The 22,799-nt window shown below is 57.6% G+C and overlaps 3 protein-coding genes across 7 annotated transcripts; 2 read left to right on the top strand and 1 right to left on the bottom strand.

Moving 5' to 3' along the window:
• Positions 1–1,211: 1,211 nt before the first annotated feature.
• RIC8A (RIC8 guanine nucleotide exchange factor A) lies at positions 1,212–13,807 on the bottom strand. 4 transcript variants are annotated; one of them, XM_064715281.1, is made up of 11 exons: positions 13,671–13,807; positions 11,499–11,672; positions 9,219–9,266; positions 6,563–7,177; positions 6,128–6,222; positions 5,220–5,370; positions 4,520–4,615; positions 4,233–4,377; positions 3,778–3,922; positions 2,985–3,104; positions 1,212–2,238 (listed from the first exon to the last, which is right to left on the bottom strand). In XM_064715281.1, exons 2-11 carry the CDS (start codon positions 11,580–11,582, stop codon positions 2,118–2,120), a joined length of 1,620 nt encoding a protein of 539 aa, XP_064571351.1. In that variant the 5' UTR covers positions 11,583–11,672; positions 13,671–13,807; the 3' UTR covers positions 1,212–2,117. The 4 variants fall into 4 exon arrangements, with proteins under 4 accessions (XP_064571351.1, XP_064571350.1, XP_064571353.1 ...); XM_064715280.1 differs by lacking the exon at positions 13,671–13,807 and adding an exon at positions 13,072–13,199; XM_064715283.1 differs by lacking the exon at positions 13,671–13,807 and adding an exon at positions 12,117–12,139.
• BET1L (Bet1 golgi vesicular membrane trafficking protein like) lies at positions 12,026–16,933 on the top strand. Of its 2 annotated transcripts, none has more exons than XM_064715285.1 (4): positions 12,026–12,124; positions 13,878–13,969; positions 15,061–15,117; positions 15,373–16,933. In XM_064715285.1, the coding sequence occupies exons 1-4, from the start codon at positions 12,061–12,063 to the stop codon at positions 15,538–15,540; spliced, it is 381 nt and encodes a 126-aa protein (XP_064571355.1). In that variant the 5' UTR covers positions 12,026–12,060; the 3' UTR covers positions 15,541–16,933. The 2 variants fall into 2 exon arrangements, with proteins under 2 accessions (XP_064571355.1, XP_064571356.1); XM_064715286.1 differs by lacking the exon at positions 12,026–12,124 and adding an exon at positions 13,200–13,258.
• A 412-nt stretch (positions 16,934–17,345) lies between these two features.
• VPS51 (VPS51 subunit of GARP complex) lies at positions 17,346–22,568 on the top strand. Its single transcript, XM_064715279.1, has 10 exons — positions 17,346–17,585; positions 18,050–18,179; positions 18,610–18,756; positions 18,905–19,121; positions 19,242–19,971; positions 20,147–20,365; positions 20,657–20,878; positions 21,041–21,162; positions 21,602–21,689; positions 22,032–22,568. The coding sequence occupies exons 1-10, from the start codon at positions 17,373–17,375 to the stop codon at positions 22,290–22,292; spliced, it is 2,349 nt and encodes a 782-aa protein (XP_064571349.1). The 5' UTR covers positions 17,346–17,372; the 3' UTR covers positions 22,293–22,568.
• Positions 22,569–22,799: the final 231 nt, after the last annotated feature.

Genomic DNA, 22,799 nt, shown 5'->3' with positions numbered 1-22,799 from the left:
AGTCACATCTGTCCCCACCACTCTTTCTTTCACCTGCTTTTTAGTACCTTTTCCCCTCACACAAGTGCCTTTCCCTGCTGCAGATGCCATCCTGGGGTGTGGCAGTGCCATATCCTGCTCTGTCCCACACCTGCCACAACACAATGCAGAGCCTTGTGGCACATCCAACTGGAAATGGTGGGGACTTGGCTTTTAACCATGCCCTGCTGCCTCCAAAACAGAGTTCCATGATTCTATGAACACCTCCCAAAACACCCCGTGCCAAGCTCAGCCCCTGCTCCAGGGCATTCTAGGCCAGGCTTGACAGCTGTTCTTAGGGATTTAAGCACTCTGGAAAACTGAAACAATATCAGATATAGCTGCATTAAAAACACCAACCCCCCCTTTTCCTCTTGCACGTAAAGCTTGGCAAAGCTTCCACAGCTGGGAAGGGATCGTGGTCTGTGCCTGCACATAGAAGGGCTGGGGAGGGGGGTTTTGCTTGTTAAAAAAAGATTATGAAATTGGCCTAAAAGCTCACACTGTGACACAGCAGGACAGTCCCAGCCCAGCAGCCTGGAATGCTTAGGGGTCAGGTCAGGAACTAAACAGAATCATCCAGGTTGGGAAAGACCTCCAAAATCATCGAGTCCAACCTGTGACTGATCCCTACCTTGCCACCAGCCCAGAGAACTGAGTGCCATGTCCAGGCCTTCCCTGGACACCTTCAGGGATAGGGACTCCACCATCTCCCTGGGCAGCCCTTTCCACGAGGAAATTCTTACTCATGTTCAACCTGAACCACCCCAGCAGAGCTTGAGGCCATTTCCTCTTGTCCCATCCCTTGCTCCCTGGGAGCTGCACCGTCCTGGCAGGGAGTTGTGGTGAGGCAGAAGGTCCCCCCTGAGTCTCCTTTTCTCCAGACTGAGCCCCCTCAGCTCCTTGTGCTCCAGACCCTTCCCCAGCTCCATTCCCTCCCTTGGACATATTTCAGCCCCTCAATATCCTCCTTGCCATGAGGGGCCCAGAGCTGGACACAGCACTCGAGGGTTTCCTCAACAAACTCCCGTTTCCTCAGCAGTGGAAACTGGAAAACCAAGCAAAGCATCCCTCCAGCTCTTCACCTCCTAGACCATGTTCAGGAACACCCCCAGCTCCTAAGGACACATGGGCAGAACACCTGGGATGCTCTGCCACAGGGATTTCCTTGATGGGAGGAATCACTGCCACACTCCCACGTGTCAGGTTGGCTTTATTCTAGCAGCACTTGTGCATTCCTACTTGTGATGGGAGGTTTGGGAACTCAGATACATGAGACAAATGAGAAGATTTTCTTTCCAAAGAAAACAGGAATAAAAATAAAGAGAAATCTACACCAGGCCCAACAGCAGCCCCTGGGGGACACAGCAGCCTGGGCACAGCAAGGATGAGCCAAGGACAGAGCACAGGTATTGGCCTTTTGTCTGGAAAGCAGGAGGTGGGGAGAGGCAAACGCCCAAACCCAGCTGGGTGGTGACAGGGACAGTGCCCGGGAAGGGACATTGGAGCATTCCCAGCAGCTGCCCACGCGCTCTCTCCTGTGGCCAGCGCAATGCTGGAAGCTTCCAAGGCCACACCAGCTCTGCTCTGCTCACCCCCACATTCTGGGTGTGCACAGACATGGATACAGCCACCTGCACCATGCCCTGCAGGTCCCACTCCCACTGGAGGCCCACACCCCTCTCTGGGAGCCCCCCTTCCCATGGCATTCCTGGGGAGCAGCTCCCACTCTGGGGCCATGCACACAGCCACAGGAGGCTCTGTGGATCACTGAACCCTGATGAAGTGGCAGGAAGAGCCTCTCCCTGACCCTTCTTCCCAAACAGCACGTATTTAAAACCCAAAAATCCTACTGGAGAGTCCTGGAAGCAATTTGGAGTGTGAAATCCTCAAGGCTGCTGACAGGAGAGACCGAGGTGGAGCCAGGTCACAGAGACCTCTGGAAGGAGAGGCGGCTATGGAGCTGGGAAGGAGGCAGGTGTTCCATGTGGCGGGCTGTGAGGGGCCCAGGCTGGACCCAGATCCCACGGGGAGAGTCCTGGCGCAGTGCCAGCCCCTGGGTGCAGCACCAGTTCCGAGGGAGAGCGGCTGGAGCTGCCTCAGTCCAGCCCCAGGTCCGAGTCGGAGGACGAGCGCTCGTCGGCGATGCTGCGGATGGCGTTCTCCATGGGCGCCAGGTTGCCGCTCGGAGTGATGCCCATGGGCTGGATCACCTTCTCCCTGCAGCCAGGAGAGGGGACAGGAAAGGCAGAGCTGCAGCACAGCATGGGAACAAAGCAGGAATACAGCAGCAAGGTGGGGCTTGTGGAAATGGCCTGGAACACACTTGGCATCACTAAAGATCCCCTCTGAGAAATGGGGACGGTGCCAGCCCTAAAAATTCCAGCATGGCAAAGCAATGGCCTGGAAGCACAATCCTATTCTCTGGGACAGGCTCCTTTCTAGAGTTCTGTTCTGTGTGGTTCAGGATTCCCAGAGGAAAACTAACACTGGTGTCCATGTTCCTTTCCGTCCAACATAGGATGGACTTCCCTCCTTTACTCTTGAAAGTCTGAACTCAGCTGGGCTCCTGTGGGTCAGAGATAACTGGAAAACGCACTCCAACAGGGAAAGAGGCTGGTGGCACTGGCTGCCATCTGTCCCTGCTGTCTGTCCCCAGAATGCTGCTTCCTCCTGAGCTGCATTGCCAGGACAGAGGCTGCTGTCCTTCCCAAGCACCTGGACAAACCTGGAGAGCAGCAGGTGCTTGGGAACAGCGCAGGCACAGCAAGGAATTCCACACTGTCCCATCATGCCAAAGCTGGAGGAGCTGGCAATGCTTCCCTTGCATGTCATGGAGCCATGCTGATGGAAGAATTTCCCACATATCCCCTGCCACTCCTGCTCCTAGATCCCTCCACGCCTTGGGAACCCAGCCAAAGGAAGGTTTGTCACAGATGTACCCCCTGACACACACGTCCCAGTACCTGGACAACTTGTCAAACATGTTGACCAATTTCATGGCTTCATGCTCCTTCTGCTCCTCCGTCATCCCTTCCATGGGGTTGGGCAGCTTCTCCTCCACACGTCCCGTCACAGGGTTGATGCTGCACAGAGAGCAGTGAGGCCAGGGGTCAGGACGGGACAGCAGGTGACAAAGGGCTGTTTAGAATCCTTCTGAGCCTCATGGAGCAGAGGAATGGCACAGCAGGACTGGCTGTCACCACTGCTCGTGCCCTGAGCCCCAAGTGCCATCACAGTGCTACTGGGGATTCTGACTTACATCCTTATAAACACCTCTCTTTCCTCTAACATCCCCTCCTGCCAATGCCACAGTGCCACTGGAAATGAGGTACATGGGGGCAGGTGACATTTCCGCCCTCTCCTCAAGGCTGGGGACAAAAGCTAATTGAGGAAACCCCAACAAACCCAACCTGCAGGGATGGAGAAAATCTCAACAAACCCAACCTGAACAGTGTGTGGGGAACGCATGGGTGGGCACAGGCCTGGGTCCCCCACCCTCAAGATACCACCCACTGCAGAGGAAAAGGAGAAAGAGAAGGGAAAAAGAGAGGGAAGGGAAAAAGAGGAACCGAGAACCAGCTGGCTGTAGCAACACTGAGCTCTGGAGAGGGGTAGGAAAACCGGGCGCTTCCACCCATGTTACATGTGGATGAGCAGAACAGGGAGATGGCAGCAGGTGCATGAAGAAGGATGAAGCAGCAGCAGGAGGAAGATATGGGAGAAGGGGATCTCTAGGGGAAGAGGGGATCTCTTTACTTGGGCTTTGCCTCTTTGTACTCCTCTGTGTCCGTGTCTTCATCCTCCGAGTACTCTCCCTCTTCCCGGCCACCAGCCATGAGGCCCCGTGCCGCCAGCAGCCCCGCAGCATTCCCGTAGCCCGTGTACTTCACAAACCGGGACACTGCCGGGACAAGGGACAGAGACCACCCTGTGCTCTACTCCTGTGCTCCCTCCAGCCCCAGCAGCACGGTTTTGCCATGTTTCCGGGCCATGGAGGTGCTGACAGGGAGCAAGGCCCGTGTGTGGGAGTTGAATGTGGGCCAGGCTGTGTGCAGGGTGCAGTGGTGTCCTCCAGCACAGCCTGTCCCTCACCGCTGGCCTGAGGGACACCACCTCCTTCCCACAGAGCTCCTGGAGCTCTCCCTCAGGGCTGTCCTGAGGGAAGGCAGCAGCCCTGCAGAGGGTCCCCATGTGGAAGCCCCAGGACTCACCGCTCTCCTTGCAGAGCACGAAGAGGAACTCGGCGGCGCAGTGCTTGACGTCGGTGTCGATGTGTGTCATGAGCCTCACCAGCTTGTTCCGCAGGGAGTTCCCCACCTCCGGCCGGTTCCGCACGTCCCGCAGCGGCGGCAGCACCTGCGGGGCCACAGCAAGGGTGACAGGTCACTGTGGTACCAAAGCCACCCACAGCAGAGGTGTCTGGGGGTGGCCACAAGCAAGGCTCTGCTGGCCTCCCCTCAGGGCAGCTCCCCTGAACGCAGGGCTCAGTACCGCATACCCTGGCCTTCAGGAACTTCCTGGTCTGCCGGTGGACTCGGGCACTCTCCGTCAGCAGGTTCAGCACAGGGGTCAAGCTCTCCTTCAGCTTGTGGCCCTGCAGGAACATCCCCAGAAGAAGCAGCACGTCAGTCATGCTGAGCTCAGCTTGTCTGGCTCATGCTGGAGAACACGAGCACAGACCACCAGGGAGATGGATGGACACGGAGCTTCCCAACCTCTGCCACAGGCATTCAGTGCCTCCTTCCTCCCCACACCACCTGCTGTGGCACAGGCACCGACAGAAATATTTGGGCAGGGCATCCAGGGCAGAGAAGTGCAGTGGTAAAATCTGGAGGCCCTTTGGAACAACTCCAGAGGCTAAAAACTGTAGTCAGCTTAAAAATAACATGAACTCAGATTTCCAGAACTGCCCACTGGATCACTGCTGAGTGAAACAGGGCTGATTTGTCAGTCACCCAATTAATTATCAGCTAATCATCCATTGTTCCACCAATCTCACTGCCTGCAGCCCCCAAAGCAATAGCAGTCACCTTCCCAGTTCAGGGATGTTGGTTTAGTCCCACCAAGCACAGCTCTGCCAAAAGCTGTCCCTCCTACAAAGGGCTAACTTCAAACCAAGCGTGCTGCTCCCACCAGGCTCTTCCAGGCTGAGGGAAAGGTGCCCCAGAGCCGTGGGCAGAAGCAGCCCCAGCGCTCACCCTGTCCAGGCGGCGCTCCAGGAAGTCCAGGAGGATGCTGACCGCATCCATGTTGACGCCCATGTACTCCAGCGAGCCCGGCCGCACTTTGGGAGTCAGGAGTACATCCAGACACTTCAGGGGCAGGTTGCCCAGCAGGTTGACTGTGTGGCTGCATGTGTGAAAGAGAAGAGAAGTGAACACACAGTGATGGAGCTTTGCTCACAGAAGACCTTCAGCTCTGCAGAAATGAAGGCCCATCATTAACTTGCAGGAGCGTGAGGACCCTGCGATCCAAGTTTTCCTGGAGCATCTCAATCTCCTCACACCACTGAAAGGGGATAACTTCAGATGCTTTTTGGGTAGCTAACTATATGCTGAGAATCCAAAGTGACATCTGAGAACCTACAGATTTTGACACACAACCAAGCAGGACCAATCTGGGTGGTCCAAGGTCTGTCTCTGGAGTCTCCTGTTGTTCCACACCAGCACTGCTTGGGATCCCTCCAGCTATGTATTCTTGGGGACAGGGTGGTGTCACCCGCTCCAAGCTGAAACCCCTGCACCAATAATGCTTGGCAACATGACGCAGCCAATTTCTCAGCACAGCTTAAGACTAATTAAGGCCATCTCATGGACATTTAAAGCAGCTTCTTCTCTGGCCAGTTGCCCACTGAGGTGGATGTCACCATTGGGACAGCCTGACACAGAACATGGAACAAGATCTCAGGGGTCAGGAGGCCGTGGCACTCACACGTGGCATTCTCAGGGCAGGAAAGGCTGTTTCTGAGTTCCAGCAGCATGAGGGATCCCCAGGCTAAACCCAAAAGCTGCTGGTCATCAGGGTCCCTTCCCAATCACCCAGGGAGAGGCAGGATGTGCCTGAAGGAGCTAGCAAAGCTCCAGGAGAAGCTCCTCCCAACACAGACCTGTGGAACTCCTCGGTGCGGTCCTCGCCGTCGGCAGAGATCATGAGGCAGTGGCGCAGGAGGGCACCCAAGTGCCTGTACAAAGCAGCATCTTCCTGGCCCCAGCATGGAGAGAGGAACACCTCAGTCAGCAAAGGGCAGCCCACACACCCCAGAGCCTTCAGCCCATTCCCCCCTCCAGCAGCCTGATCATGGACTGCAGGGCATTCCAGGGAAAGCAGACTCTCAATTCTCCATTTGGGAATGCTAAAAGCACAGGCAAAGTAAGGGATAATACTGCACTGGACAGGGGCAGTGCCCTAAGGACACCCGAGTCCCTCACCACCCTGAAGGTGCACAAGGACCAGTCTGGGACATGAGAAACTGCAAGGGAGGAGAAAACCTGCAAAGCCAGAGCCCAGAGACACATGAATACCATTAGCCCAAGGAGCTCACCTCATCCACCTCCCTCTTGCTGGAATCAAAGGTGATGTTGAAGAGCACTTTGAGGATCTCCATGGCTCGCTCCGTCTCCTGCCGAGGCAAAGGTGGCAGCAGTCCCTCCTCGGTGGCCACCTCGTAGGGGTCCAACCACTTGACCCCGAGGGTCAGCTCCAGGGTGTCTGTCATGAGGCTGATTCCCCGGAGCTCCTGGGCCAGCTGCTGCCGGATGTCCACCCTGAGGGCCGTCAGCAGGAACAGCAGGCGCAGGTCGAAGAACTTGATGTCGTGAGGAAGACTCCGCTCGTTGTAGAGCTTGATGCGCCGCGCCAGCCCCACCACCAGCCGGCCCTCGGCCGTCAGCTCCTGCGCCATGGCGCTGCTGAACACGATGTTGCACAGGCATTTCAGGGATTCCAGGATTACATCCAGGTCTGGCACCTCCCGGATCAGCTCCTCGGAGTAATCAATGCCGGCGTGCCTGGAGAGGGTCTTCAGGCCCTCCTTGGTGGTGAAGGGGTCGAGGCAGTGCTTGTCCCGGGATAGGATGCGGATGCTCTCCAGGCAGGTGACCTGGCAGGACGGCTGCAGCTCTCTCTCCAAGAACTTGATCAGCAGCTGGGCCATTTTCTGTGCAGTTGGAAACAAGCAATGCCTTGGATACTGACACTTGCCAGGGCTCCCTACAGCACTGCCATGCTCTGCCCTGGACAACAGCAGTGTCACCTGGGCCTGCTCAGGTGTTGCCTCAGGAAGTGCCTGGCTCTGGCATTGATCATGACCAGTCTGGGCAAGAACAACCAGGAAAAAAATTACTTGCAGAGGGTGTTGGGTGCAAAGGGAGAGCACAAACAGGGCACTGTTGTAGCTCTGCCCTGGTGAGGATGGCTCAGGCGGACAGGGCCGACCTGCCCACTGCACAAGGGAGGGACATGGGACACAAGGGACGTGAGGAGGGCACCTGATGCCTTGGGAAAAGAGGTGAAGAGACCTCAGGAGATTCAAATAAGCAGCATCTCCTTAATTTCAGTGCTGTCTGGAGACCTACTGGCCCAGATCTTCCATGGGTACAGACTGGCAGAGCCCCACTAACACAATTCACAGGAGCTGCAAAGCTCATGGGGAACAGCGAGTCATGGAGCAGCACAAGAACACAGGTAAGGCCTCACAGATACAGGCAGCTCAGGCTGAACCACATGTGGCAGCACTTCACATCACACCAGTAACCCACACACACTGCTGGGGGAGCCCACCAGACCTCAAACACAACACAGCTCAGAGCATGGGTCTTTCTGTGGTGTTACAAGAGTGAAAGAACTCAAAAAAATGAGGTTTGTAACTGGCTTAACAGCCCCATTGGTTACACTTCAAAATAATCAGAGAATCATTAAGCTTGGCATCATTAATCATAATCATCCAGGTTGGAAAGACCTCCAAGACCATCAAGCCCAACCTGTGACCAATCAGCACCTTCACAACCAGACCAGAGGATGGGACAGTCATTCCCTGAATACCTCCAGAGATGGATGATGGCTACACCACCTACCTGGGCAGCCTCTTCCCTGACTACCCTTTCCATTAAGAAATTCCTCCTGATATCCCACCTGACTCTCCCCTGGTGAAATGAAAATACTAAGGGAAGAAATTAAGAAAAACTGAACTTCAGTCCTTAATGTGAGGCTCATGGTGTGCCCCACACTCACATTCTGGGGAAATGATGAAGTACAGCTGTTTCTCTTCTCCTTCCTCACAGGGAGACCAAGTTTTAGATACAGTCCCAGCAACCAAAGCCGCAGGCTGGCTCAGGGGAAAGGGATCTCAGGGTGTGTGCCTGAAGCTGAACACCCAAGCACCAGGAACTAGCGGTGATGTTCATCTCATATTTCATGGCAGACACCCCAAAAGTGGGACACTGTGCCTGAAGCCACATCCTGTGACCGTCCCAGCTCACCCAGCAGGTCAGTGCAAGGCAAAGAGCTCAGATCTCATCAGATCCAGTCACACGTTTCAGGCTGTGCCTGGAACTCTCCATGTGGCAGCAGCTGGCCCTGGCACAGCCAAAGGAGGTCCTGCTCTCCACCCAGGTCACCTGGCCTGCACTTGCTGTGCTCACAGGCATTGGCACCATCCACCAGTGAACTGACCAGAGAACTGAGCCAGCTGGAAAACAACCCAAGGAAAACAGTCATTTTTATGGCAGAACAGCCAGGCCAAGGCCTGCCCTGTCACAAAGTGCTGCAGGAGCAGGAATGAGCAGGCAGAGTGTCCTTCCCTCCAAGTGCCAGATTACAGCAGCTCAAAGGATTTGCTAATACACAGCTCCTGGCAAATCCCACTGCTGACTCCCAGGGGAGCCCCTCACCCTCCCCCAGAGCCAGCACTGCTGTGATCCCTGTCCAGAGGCACCAGAGATCACATCCATGGCTGGGACTAAATGGATCATGGAACCATTGCTAGTGTCAGATGGATGCTGACCTTTACTCAAAACAACCAACTACTGATGGAAAAAAACAGAGCCAGACACTCCAAGCGCACAATTCCCTAACCAAGTTAATGGAAAACTCTCAGTTCCTCTCCTGTGGGAGCTGCTTGCCAAGCCCAGCTGGACATGAGCACAGAGCAGCAGATTTACACACTGACCAGAGGAGGAAAGCAAGCAGCATGTGCCTACCTTCCTCTCTTCCCGCTCCTCATCCTCAAAGATGAAGCACTGAGATTTCTGTGGGAAAAACAAAATCAATCAGAAAGAGGAATAGGTTAAAACTCCATGGGACCAGAGTAGAGCCATTCAGCTGGAAAGCAGCAGGTGCAAAACATGCTGCAACAGCAAACACACCATGTCCTGACAGTGCCCCCACACCATGGGCATCACCCCTGGATGCACAGCACCAGTGCAATGCCACAGGCCAGCTGACAGATGGATTTAGTTTAAATACTGCAGCAGCACAGTGGGTATTCATCCCAATCCCAATATCCTATAAGAGCCGGTAATTCCCCTGCTCAGTGATACCACTGAGCTGTGCCTGCACGTCCTCCCCTTGATATTTATTAGTCCTTTTCCTGCCCCAAAGAAGTCCTGTCTCCTTGGTACATGGGAATGGATCCTTCTGGTTACTCAGGCTGTTCTTTACACACAAGGGACTTGATGTCCACGCTCCATCCTGTCCCTATGCTAACAAACCCTCCTGATCTCCATTCATTGTGTTGCTCTTGAGATTTTGTTTGTTCTTCACTGCCAGTCTCCCTCCTGACCAAACCTGCTCCCATGGAACTGGAGACCACAGGTGCCTGGGGAGAAGCAGCACCCCCCAGACATTGAGGCAATCCTTGTTCATACCAAGAGAGCATTTGATGCCAGCTTGGAGAACAAAAACACTTAAATCCAAAAAACACGGATTATGTGTGTGCAGTCACCAAGAGCGCAGGGTTGTGTCCAGCCTGGAAGCAGCGATGGACACAGTGGCTGGAGCAGCCCCAGGTGTGGGGGCAGGACAGGTGTACTCCAGCCAGGCTGTGTGTGAGCTGATCCATCCACACCACCAGGACCTGATGGCTCAGTGCTGGCACTGCTGTGTTCCACAAGCAGGCTGCTGCTTCTTCCCTCAGCACATCCTCTTTTCAGGCTATAATCCCATTTGGGGATATTTTGGCCACACCTGGGGTTTTGCTTTAGCTGTAGTAATTCCCAGCAAGCAAAAACTGCCTGCACAACAGTGAATTAAAACAAATCCTCAGGAAAAGCGAACAGAACCATCAGCCTTGCAGCACAAGCAATGCCAGGCCGTGCCAGGTTTATCTGCAGTTTCATAATCCTCTTTGACTGCTCCATTTCCTCCAGACGGGCCGGCAAACCCTGTGCTTGCAGCTCCCTAGGCTTGATACCCAGGAAGGACCACGCTGGGGGAATCCAACAGGAAATATCTTGTTTTGGGGGCACACAGACACCATTTGCACCCCGAGGATGTTGGTGCTGCACCTGCTGCTGGTGCTGTTAATCCTCAGTGCTGTCCTTAACAGACACCTGCTCCTCCTTGGCCAATATCTCCCCACTCCAAATCGGACTGTCAGGAATAGTTCCACACTCTCTCTCTCTCACGCACACACTCCTGCAAAATATTCCTCAGGTTTTCCCTCCTGGCTTCCACCTACTCCAGCCTGGTGCAGAGTGAGTCAGAGTGATCCACAGGGCCAGCCCCTCTCAGGGGAAACCTCTGAAGGAAATTTCCCTGACAACCAGAGTCTGTTTCAAACGGGATTTCAGAGAGCCATAGAATATCCTGAGCTGGAAGGAACCCACATGATCCATGCAGTCCAGCTCCGGGCCCTGTGCAGACACCACAACAATCCCACCCTGTACCTGAGAGCATTGTCCATACGCTCCTGGAGTTCTGGCAGCTTTGGGGCAGTGCCCACTCCCTGGGGAGCTTGCTCAGTGCCTGACCCTCCTCTGAGGGAAAGAACCTTTTCCTGATATCCCGCCTAAACCTCTCCAGCTGTTCCCTTGGGTCCTGTCACTGGCCAGAGAGCAGAGACTGGAGCTGCCCCTCAGGAGGAAGCTGTAAACAGCTGAGGTCTCCCCTCAGTCTCCTCTCTCCAAGCAGAGATTTACCACCACAGATAATCTTTTCCTACTTTAAGGCTAGAAATGCTCCCATCTCTGCTTCCAGATCATTTGGGTTTGATATTCTACATTCATCATTTACTGCCTTCAGAGCTGTGCCCAAATGAGATCCCAGCAGTCACCTCCAACCATCTTTTGACTTGCAAATCCCAACATCCTTTCACCTGCAGCTCCTCCCTGGACTCTCTCAGCACCTCCAAAACTGCCTTAACAAAAAAGCTCCTCTTACTCAGTCCTCCCCCTGACTCTTATTTCCTGGCCTTTCTTGGGATCTGGATAACAATTTTTTTAGGAGTCCCTGAGCTGAGGGAAGCATTGATGCTCACTCACCTCTTGGTTGTAGACCTGGAGCACCTTGAGAACCGTGTCCTGTTCCCCATTTTCCAGCGTGGATAACACAGCCTGGAGCTCCATTATCCCAACAGCTCAGCTACAGCACAGCCCGGAGGAAGGGGAGCAAGGGGATTTCCAGGGTGATGGAAAAGCAGCTCGGCACACAGACCTCTGAGAGGGAAGAGAGAAAGGGGTGGAGAGAGCAAGGAGGGAAAAAATGCAACACAAAAAAATCCCCAAGCGATATTGCTCACACTGCTGCATCCATAAAAGTGGAGCAGATGGATAACCCGAGCAAAGCCAGCAGCCAGCTTCCTCTCTCTCCTGCTAATCCTCTTCTTCCTCGCTTTGCTTTTCAATGTTTAATATATGCCCTCCCAGGAAAGCACTCAGGGAAAACCTTCCCCCCACCAGCTGGGGATTAACGTGGAGCAGATAACAGCAGCTCCCTGAAATAGCTCCCTGCCTCCTCCTCCTCCCCGCCTGCCCTGATTTCTGCTGCGGCACAGGGGGGAAAATAACAAATAAAGCCAGAAACACTCCCGTGGAGTGACAAGGGATGGAGCGGCGAGGCAGCCGGGCGGGAGAGCATCCTCCGGCCGCAGGCGGAGCTACCTTGGCAGGTGGTGGGAAGCAGAGCGGGGAGGGTTTGGTGGCAGGCTGGATGATGGCCGGACCCTGCAGGCGCGGCCAAAAGGCGCGTCCGGAGCCCCCGGGAGAGGCCGTCCCTGCCCACACTGCCAGCGAGCAGATGCGCAGCTCAGCTCCGCGGGATTATTTGGGATACAGCACCGGTTTAGCGGCTCACGGAGCCCACGGTGCTGGGATAGCCAGCAGATTTGGGCTCGGACATGTGTTCGGCTTCCGTGTTGCCATGAGAATGGGGCTGAGCTGGTCACACCAAGCTCAACAAACAGGGATCCCAGGGCCCCCGGGGTTTGGGAATCACACGGGCTGTCCTCTCCTGCCCACGCAGCCCCAGAGGGGCTTTTCGGGGGGACCAAAAGAGGCAGATCCTGCATTTTGGAAGGCAGAAAGCGGTAGAGACAAAGGCTGGGCTGGCCGGGAGTAGGGATACAGCATCCCCATGTGCAGGGGCTGGGATGCAGGGGATCTCCCGGCTCAGTGCTGGATCACCTCTGCTTTTGAGGGGATGACATGAACCAATGGACCATTGGGCATATCCCCATTTCCATACTCCTACTGCTTCCTCACACTGCCACCTCCTTCCCCCACCACCTGGGTAAATACCCAACCCCCTTTTTTACTCCCCATAACCCTGCTTATGTCCCTAAACCCCTACTTTCCCCTCCAAACATCTATTTTCGTCTCAAGCCCCTATTTTTGTCCACAAATATTTTTTTTTTATCCCAAGCCCCTATTTCCCCCCCCAAACCTCTATTTTCCACCCCTAATTATTTCCCCAAAACTTCTTTTCATCCCCAGCCCCTTATTCTTGTCCCCAAACTCCCATTTTCGTCCCCAATCCCCCCGTTTTGTGTCCCCAAGCCGTTGTTTTTCCCCCCAGCCCCCCGTCCCTCCCCTGTGCCCGGCAGGGCGCTGGCCGTACCTGCGGCCCGGGATCCCTCGGGGGGCACTTCCAGCCCTTCCGCCCCGGCCCGGGCGAGCGGCCCGAGGGTCCCGGTGCCGGGGGGAAGGAGGAGGAGGAGAAGGAGGAAGAGCGGGCGGACATTTCGTGGCGGCTCCGCCCGGCGGGGCGGGACGGGCCGGGGCAGCCATGGCGGAGCGGGGCCGAGGTGAGGGGACAAGGGACACCGACAGGGACAGGTTTGGGAGGCAGGAGGGGCTGGAGCGGGTCAGAGGGAGCAGGAACTCCCCATCCCACGGAACCCCACGGCGCCTCTTGCAGTGCCCCGATTTCTCCCCTATAGCCCGGGAATTGCCCCCCCATAAACCCTAATTGCCTACCTGGGCCCCGTTTGGGGTCCTGGGCTGCCCCCCCAACCCCTAATTGCCCCCCGAAACCCTTAATTGCCCCCCTTGAACGCCTTTGAGTCCCCAGCTTCCCCCATAGCCCCTAATTGCCCCGGAACCCCTAATCCCCCCCCCGGACCCCACCTGCCCCACAAGGGGGGGCAATGCCGAGAGACCCCAACACGGCCGAGGGGCAAAGGGCCCCGGATCTGCCGGGTTTCACCCATATCTCACCCCTGGGTGTCACTGGCCGTGGAACCCCCGCAGCTGCTGCTGGGCCATGGTGGCAATCCAGGGTGCAAGTCTGGTTCTCGCCCTGGCGCGTTTAGGGGAAGTCTGTGGTGTTTTGGTCACATTTTCAGAGGGTTCCACGGTGCAAACCGTGCAAGGAGGGGCTGTGGCAGGGCAGGGATGATGTGGGCTCCTCGTTCCTCTCCCCAGGGCAGAGTCCGAGCGCCATGGAGGACCTGCTGGACGTGGAGAACAAGCGGATGGCCGACAGCCTGGCCAGCAAGGTCACCAGGCTGAAGTCGGTGAGTGCCGAGGTCGCACACGTGTTGAGCTGAAGGACAGCCTCTGGTTACCTTGGAGTCCTGCAGGGGATCACAGAACCATGGAAAGGTTTGGGTTGGAAAGGACCTTAAGGCTCATCCAGTCTCACCCCTTTCCATGGGCAGGGGCACCTTCCACTAGACCAGGTTGCTCCAAGCCCTGTCCAGCCTGAGCACAGGGGTGTTGCTAAGCTCACCTCCTCAGGGAAATATTCATGAAAAAAGGCAGGTAGATTAATTTTGGAAAATACCTGTGTCTCTGTGTAGCTGTTCTTAAAGCTGGTTTGCTCCTATTAACATCAAACACTTTGATTTAAGCTTTAAGCTCTAAATTATTATTAAAAGTTTAGTACAAGCCATGAAAGAAGGCAATGACTCACTGTTGCCATCTTATTGCAGGGGTTCCATATGTTGTCTCCCTATCACAAAAGTTTCATACCCTCTTGGTGTTTCTTATGGGTAACTCCTCAGAGTACTGCATCTTTTTTCTTCACAAAGTAGCCAACAGACTCCAGTTCCCTTCTCACCCAGCCACCCCACCCTTTTATAGCACTCTTCTTCTCATTGCTTACAGCCGTGGCCTGGTAAAGCCAGGCCTGTTCCTAATCTTTGGTAATTGGCCCAGCTACAACTCCTTAGGGGTAAGATTACTTTCTACACTGTCTTTATTTTCTTATATTTTATCACCCTACAGTGTGCTCCTATTAACATCAAACACTTTGATTTAGAGCTGTAAGCTCTATATTATTATTAAAAGTTTAGTACAAACCATGAAAGAAGTTGATGACTCACTGTTTAAAAGGACAGGCTGAATTCCTGCCATTGTGTCCCAGGGTTTAAACTCCCCTCTCTAGCTGGCAGATTTAGACAGCCAGACTTTATTTTCAGAGCTGGAAAAGATCACCTGCCTGGCAGGGAAATTCCATTTTCCTTGTTCCTGCATCAGACAAGCCCCTACGTGTCTGTTTGAGCTGGGAAAGCAGCAGCTTGTTTAAATAATTCACCTTTCAGATTTTAGAGGTTCTCTGGACATTAAAAGCTCATTAATACCCATTTCCTGCCTTGCTCTGCAGCTGGCTCTGGATATTGACAAGGATGCTGAGGAACAGAACCGCTACCTGGATGGCATGGTAAGGACTGGGAGACAGGACAGACAGACGGGGCTTTCTGTGCAAATCAGGGAACTGGGATGAGAGGTGGGACAGCAAAAACCCTGAAGGGAGAAGCCCTAAATCAGCACTGGGATTGTTGGGTGTCCCGTGCAGGGCTTGGAGCTGGACTGGCTCATCGCTTTGAATCCCTCGGGACTCGGGATGTTCCCTTGGGAAACTCGGGAAGTTCCATGATTCTGTAAGGCCTCCAAGGTGTCCTTTCCCACCATCCAGGACTCGGATTTCCTGAGCGTGACCGGGCTGCTGACGGGCAGCGTGAAGCGCTTCTCGGGCATGGCGCGCTCCGGCCGCGACAACCGCCGGCTGCTCCTGGCTGTGTCCGTGGCCCTTGTCCTCATCTTCTTCATCCTCTACTACCTGGTGTCCCGGGCGGGGACCTGAGCCCGGCCTGGGATGTGGCACAGGCCGGACCCCACCATCCACAGACCTGCCCACACGTTTTCCAGAGGAGCCTCCAGCCACACCTCCACCTTCCCAGTGATTTTCCTCCCTCGCCGCTCTGGCTGGGCCCAGACTGCTCTTCCAAAACAAGTTTGGCTCCAAAGGGATCTTTGTGTCTAACGGGATTTTGGGGTCATGGCTCTGGCCGTGACCTCCTGCCTTGTCCACATCCCGTGGGCTGTTCCTAAGGGCCACTTCCACATCACTTCCTTCAATGAAAACCAGGAACTAACAAATCCAGGGACTTGTGGATATTCCATAAGCCAGCTGAGCTCTGCGAGCTGTAGGATTTAGGATGCTGACTTATGGGATTTGAGAGTACCAGTGTGTGACTGACATTCCGTGTGGCCACTCTCCATTTCCCTGGGCTGAAAGGAAACCTGTGCTGTGCTGCTTTTGGGTGGAACTGGCAATGGATCTGGGCCTGGATACTCTCAGACTGTAGCAGGGAAGAGATGCAGGGGAGCAGGACTTTCATTAAATCCTGGCCTGGTTTTCTTTATCATCCTTGTGGGCAAACCGGGCTGGACCCCATGGGAAGGGAGGACCACAGTCCATAACCACACGGATTTTCACTTGTGTGGAACCTTCCAGAACCTTCCCACACATGCGCAAATTTAGATGCTAAATCAGAGTAAAGAAATCTGGTGGCAGAAGGTCCACTTAATTGTGGTTACTGTGCCACCCTGGTTTTAGAGCACTTTGTGGAGATGTAGTGCCAATAAAGCAGAGGTTGAGGTGAGGTGGAATTCCCCTCTTAGTGCTGTCAGGAGTGGAGGGAAATCAAGGAGGGATTTGCTGATTTGTTTATGCATTTACAAGGTACAAAAGGAACCCCTGCCTTGCTTATTTCCTTCTCTCTTCCTGTAACAGCCAGGGCTCAGACATTCCTCCTCCTCTGATTTAGACTCTCCAGCAAACCCTCTTCATGGATGGATGGCTGAGTGTTCCTTTGCTTTTTCCCTGTTCCCACTGGGAATTCCTTTGCCCTTGGGCTGACTCAGGTCCACAGCTGTGAAGGCAATATTGTCCCACGTACCAAACTGCTCACAAAACACACCCTGGCTGGATTAGGTGTGCTCTTTTCCACATTTGGGAAAAAATGTGCAGGAAAGGCAAGGAGCAGGGAGGCACCAGGAACTTCCTCTGGCTCTTCCTGCTTTCCTGGTGCAACGTGGCAGCTCTGGGCTCTTTCCTTTGGGAAGAACCGATGACCTGTGATTCCTGGAGCAGGTGACTCCCGATGAAAGGACCCTGGAGCAGCCCGGCCCTCACCCTGGCGGGGTTTCTTTTGCCTTTTCTGCTGTAAATAAAGCTGATTTTAGACCTTTTAGCCCAGATGTTTGTTCCTTGTGCAAGGTGCAATGTCGGTCACCTGGTTGTACCTGCGGCCTCACAGCCCAATTCCAGCGTCACCGGGAGCCACCCCGGGGCTGGAGCGGGACCCTCGGGTGGGGTGGGGGACTCACGGGGACTCTGGGACACTGGGGAGGCCTGCGGAGAGGTGGACAGTGGTGAAAATGGACAGTGAGAGTCACGGGCCCCGGGTCGGTGTCTCCACCCATGTCTGAGGCCTCACGTCAGTCCTGTCCCCATGGCGCAGCAGGACGCGGGCGGCGCCGGCTCCATCCCCGTGGCAGCCGCCCCAGGCCTCGGTAAAGGGCCCCGCCATGTCCGGCCCCGCTGTCCCGTCACCATGGCAACCGGGTGTCGCATCGGAAGTGGCGTAAGGGACAGGCGGAAGTGGCTGCTGGGGCGGAAGCGGCGGCGCGATGGCGGCGGCGACAGCGGGGAGCGGGGCCGGGAGCGGGGCCGCGGGCAGCCCCGAGGCCACCGGCGGCAGCACCGGGGGCGGCGGGTGGCGGCGTCCCCACGGGCCGCTCCAGCGCTACTATGGCCCGTCCACTGCCGAGGCGGCCGAGGCGCCCCCGGACCCCACCGACATCAACGGGCCCCACTTCGACCCGGAGGTGTTCATGACCAAGGTGGGCACGGAGACCCCTCCCGCGGGCACCACCACCGCCACCTTGGCGACGGCTCCGAGGGGCCCGGGGAGGTCCCCGCGGGACCACGTCACGAGGGATCTCGATGGGTGGCCCCGACCTTGGCGGGGGGGAACCGCAGGGCCCCCAGAACCTTCGGGGCCCGAGAATCTTGAGGGGATCCCATAAAGGGCCTGTTCGAGCACCTTATGGATCTGCTTCTCTGGGGACACCGATTCCGTGCGGGAATGGTGCTGAGGTGCTCGGCAGCAGCTGGATCGGGGCAGTTAGCAGGGCAGGGGAGGCTCCTGGGGAACACTTCCATATCCGGGGAGGAATCCAGGGGGACAGTCAGGGATCCTGCAGGGAAGCTGAGGGTCTCAGATGTACTATGGAGGGCAGTTGATCTCAATTAGGGGGCTCCGGAGGGGGCAGTGGGGGCAGATGTGTATCCATTGTCCCCTCAGGTGCGCAGTGAGTGTCCCCTGGGGCAGCTCCTGGCCCGCGAGGCCGCACTGAGCCGGGAGATCCGCGCCCTGGACAGCGACATGCAGACCCTGCTGTATGAGAACTACAACAAGTTCATCTCCGCCACTGGTGAGCTGTTCCCTCTGGAGCCTAGTGATGGCAGTAATGGGAAATGGGGATTTGGGGATGCTCCCTCTGAAATCTGCTGATGGCAGGAATGGCAAATGGGGATTTGGGGATGCTCACTCTGAAATCTGCTGATGGCAGGAATGGCAAATGGGGATTTGGAGGTGTTCCCTCTGAAATCTGCTGGTGGCAGCACTGGGAAATGGGAGTTTGGGGGTGTTCCCTCTGAAATCTGCTGATGGCAGCAATGGGAAATGGGGATTTGGGGATGATCCTTGTGGCAGCACTGGGGCGTGTGGTGCTTCACTCTGGAGACCAGTGACCTGCAGTAACCAGCTTTCTCTGGGGGTTATGGCTGTGCTGTGTTAATCCTGGGTGGGCTGGGGGGGTCCTGGGCAGCCGAGGGACCTGGCACTTGGCTCGTGTCCCCCAGACACCATCCGGAAGATGAAGGTGGATTTCCGGCACATGGAGGCGGAGATGGACGACCTGGCGGCCAACATGGCGGCCATCAGCGCCTCGAGCGCCCGCGTCAGCGCCGCGCTGCAGGACCGGCACCGCCGCGGCGCCCAGCTGGCCGGTACGGAGCGGGGCCGCGCGGGGGCACATTTATTGGGGTGAATCGTGTGGGGCAGAGGGGCAGATCTGTGGGGTAGAGATCCAGCAGGTGGTCCCACAGCTGTGCCTCATGCCGCTGTGTGCCCGCCACTGACGCCGTGTCCCTGCAGGGGTGCAGGCGCTGCTGCGGAAGCTGCAGGCGCTGGTGGAGGTGCCGGGGCGGCTGCGGCGCTGGGCGGGCACGGAGCCGGCGCGGGCCCTGCGCTGCCACGCCCGTGCCCGCGCCGTGCTGCGCCACTACCGGCACCTGCCCTCCTTCCGCGCCATCGAGGACGAGAGCCACGCCATCATGGCCGAGCTGGCCCAGCGCCTGCGCACACGCCTCCGGTGCGTTCACCCAGAGCCTGCTGAGGGCAGCGCTGGGAAACGCGGGTTTGGGGGTGCTCATTCCAGAGCCTGCTGATCACTCCTATTGCTTGTTCCCGGTTTTCTGCCATCGGCCACCAGGGAGGAGACGCTGGACCCCAAGGAACTCACCGAGTGCGTGGAGATGCTGCTGCAGCTGGAGGAGCCGGCCGAGGAGCTGAGCGAGGAGTTCCTGAGCCAGGCGGGCGCGCGCCTCGAGGCCGAGCTGGCGGCGCTGGAGGCCGAGCTGCCCGCGGCCGACCTCTCGGGCACGGCCACCACGCCGCCGCCGCCCGCCTCCGACATCCTGGACTTCGTGGACCGCGGCAGCTCAGCCTTCGTGGGCACGCTGTGCCAGCTGGCCGGCTCGTACCGCGCGCTCTTCGGCGGGGACACGGGGCGCCTGGAGCCCTTCGCCGCCGCGCTGGCCACCCGCTACTTCGCGCTGCTGGAGCGGCGGCTGGCGCTGGAGCGCGGCCTGGGCGACACCTCCCTGCTGGTGCGGGCGCTCGACCGCTTCCACCGCCGGCTGCGCGCGCTGCTGGAGCTGCTGCCCGAGGGCGCAGACGCCGCCGCCGCGCTGGTGGCCCGGGCCGCCCGCGAGCGCGTCGACCGCTACCTGCGCGCCCTGCAGACCTTCTTCCTGGGCTGCCTGGGTGACGTGCGCCAGGCGCTGGCTGCCCCTCGGCCCCCTGGCAAGGAGGGGCCCGGCCTGCCCGACCTGCTGGCCACGCTGGCCGCCTCCGTGCTGGGCCAGCTCAAGGCCGTGCTGGCCTACGTGCAGCTCTTCACCGCCAGGGACGTCGCCTTCGCCAGCCTGCCCTACTTCAAGGTGAGGTAACACGGGGTGGGGTGCTCTGGGGGAACAGGCTGAGGGGGCTAGGGGCATTTTGGGGTCACTGGAGCAATCTGTAGGTGGCACAGGGTAGGTTGGGGGTCATACAGGGTGGTTTGGAGCCCATACAGGCCAGTTTTGGGGTGTGACCTGCCCCCCATTTGTGGCACAGGGAGAGTTCTGTGTGACAGCAGTGCGTGAGGGACTGGTGGTGGCCTTTGTGCGCTGGCTGTGCCGCACCGCCCGTGGCTTCGCTGATGGCCCGGCTGAGCGGGGAGCTCCCGCTGCCCCCCCGGCCCTGCTGCTGCTCCTCGCCCGTCTCTGCCTGGACTACGAGAACTCCACCATCAGCTACATCCTCACCCTCACTGATGAGCAGTTCCCGCCCCAGGTGAGCCTCTAAATGGCCCTAAGGGGATCCTGCATGTCCCCGAGGGATTTTCAGGGGGGTTCTGCGTGGCCTCAGGAGCCCCTGAAGCCCCAAGGACCTGTAAGAGGGGCAGTGATGCTGCTTCAAGGCAGAGCGTCCCATCTGTCTCCAATGTCCCTGTGCTCCCAGCACATCAGATGTAGACTCACAGGGAGGGCAGCATCTCCACATGTCCCCATGCCCCTCCTGTCGCCAGCGGTGGCAGTGCAGCGGAGGAGGCGCGGGGCTGACGCTGCCTGTGTGTGTCCCCAGGACTCGGGGCCGGCGGTGACGCCGGGGCCGGCGCTGTGTGCGGAGGCGCGGGCGGCGGCGCAGCGGCTGCTGGATCACTACGTGCAGGTGCAGGGCGCGGCCGTGGCGCAGATGCTGCGCAAGAGCGTCGAGACGCGCGACTGGCTGGGCACCGTGGAGCCGCGCAACGTGCGCGCCGTCATGAAGCGCGTGGTGGAGGACATCACCGCCATCGACGTGCAGGTCGGCCGACACCTGGCTGAGGGGGCTGCCCAAGGTCCCTGTGCGGCCCTTTGGGGATTCTGGAAGGGTGTGGGAGGCTCGCAAAGACTTGGAAGGATGCTGGGTGGTTTGGGGAGTCCCAGGAGGGGGTCGTGGGTGCTGAGGGTGTGGTGCCACCCACAGGTGGGGCAGCTCTTCGAGGAGGGGGTGAGGCGGGCACAGAGCAGCGATTCCAGCCGGCGCGCCTTCTCCGTCTACAGCAGCTCGCGGGCACCCGGCCGCTATGCCCCCAGCTACACCCCCAGGTCAGCCCCGCCACCCCTGGGTCACCCTGGCACCCCTGGGCTCCCTGTGTCACTGCCTGGGCCACCCAGGCACCCCTGGGCTCCCTGTCACTCCTTTAGTATCCACTGCATGTCCCCTGTCACCCTCTTCATGATCCCAGACTGTCCCAGGCTGTCTTGACAGCCTTAGCTGTCCCCATATCCCCAGACTGTCCTAATCACAATCCCTGTTTGTCCCAACAATCCCTGTGTTCTTACAACTGTCCCAGAATCCCCTGGTGATCCCCATCATCCCTGTGTCCCCATGTCCTGGGACCATCCTCACGTTCCCCTGCCTTTGTTCCCAAAAGCATCCCTGCATCCTCTGACCCTCTCCATGGCCCCTAACAGTCCCTGTGTCCCTGTCCCCACATCCCTGGCTCTGTCAAGTCCCTGACTGTCCCTGTGTCCATGTCCTCAGTGCCCCCATGGACACCCACCTGCTCAGCAACATCCAGAAGCTTTTCTCTGAGCGCATTGACATCTTCAGCCCTGTTGAGTTCAACAAGGTGAGGTCATGGGGACACCACCATGTCCCTAAACATCCCCAGAGGTCCCAGAGTGCCCACCTTCCCACTGGCACATGCCCCTGGTGTCAGGGCTCAGCGAGTTGCTGGGAGCTCATGTCCAGGACAAGGATGTCCCCAGTGTCCCCTGCCCTAGGACTCTGTGGGGAGGAAAGGGATCACTGTGGGATCAGTGCAGCGACCAGGCCAAGGGTGTCCATGTGCCACACGTCCCCATGCTCAGGAGTGCCCTGGGGAGTGGCAGCCAGGACAAGGGCCCAACATGCCATATGGACACCATCCCTGTGCCCACGTGCCACGTGTCCCTGCTGTCCCCTGCCCCAGGTGTCGGTGCTGACGGGGATCATCAAGATCAGCCTGAAGACGCTGCTGGAGTGTGTGCGGCTGCGCACGCTGGGGCGCTTCGGGCTGCAGCAGGTGCAGGTGGACGGGCACTACCTGCAGCTCTACCTGTGGCGCTTCGCCTCCGACGAGCGCGTGGTGCAGGGGCTGCTGGACGAGGTGGCCGCCAGCGCCGCCCACCGCTGCCTCGACCCCGTCCCCATGGAGCACAGCGTGGTGGAGCTCATCTGCGAGCGCGGGTAGGATCAGGGACAGGGACGTGCCACACCGGGGCCTCTTACACCTCTGGGGACACACCTGGGCCCTCTGAGTCCCTGCACGTACATGAGGGCAATCTGTGTGACCTTCCCAACAAGAGTGTCCTCACAAGGATGTCCTTGTCGCACCATGTTGTTCAAACCCCCCCCTTCCCCACTGCTTCCCCAGCCCAGTGACACAGTGTCATCCCCTCACCCTGGTGACATTCCCTTGTGCCTGGAGACAGCCCCTTTGTCACTAATAAATTATGTGTGAGTTGAATTGGGTGTTGTGTCTTTGTCTGTGCCTGGGGGGTGGGAGCTGGCCCTGCACACAGTGGGGTCCCACCTGCAGCTGGGCTGACAGCACAGGGACAGGGGCTGGGCACTGAGCAATGTCCCCAATGGACCCACAGCCACAAGGGCCCCAAACTTTAAAAATCAGCCTCTAAAAATCAGCCTTAAAAATCAAAAGCTTCCACAGATGCTACAAAGTGCTGGGGAACCCACAGGG

This window comes from Zonotrichia leucophrys, chromosome 5 (assembly GCF_028769735.1).
Source record: "Zonotrichia leucophrys gambelii isolate GWCS_2022_RI chromosome 5, RI_Zleu_2.0, whole genome shotgun sequence".
NCBI lineage: Eukaryota > Metazoa > Chordata > Aves > Passeriformes > Passerellidae > Zonotrichia > Zonotrichia leucophrys.
The sequence above is the reverse complement of the archived record's forward strand: the minus strand, read 5'-3'. Positions and strand labels throughout refer to the sequence as shown.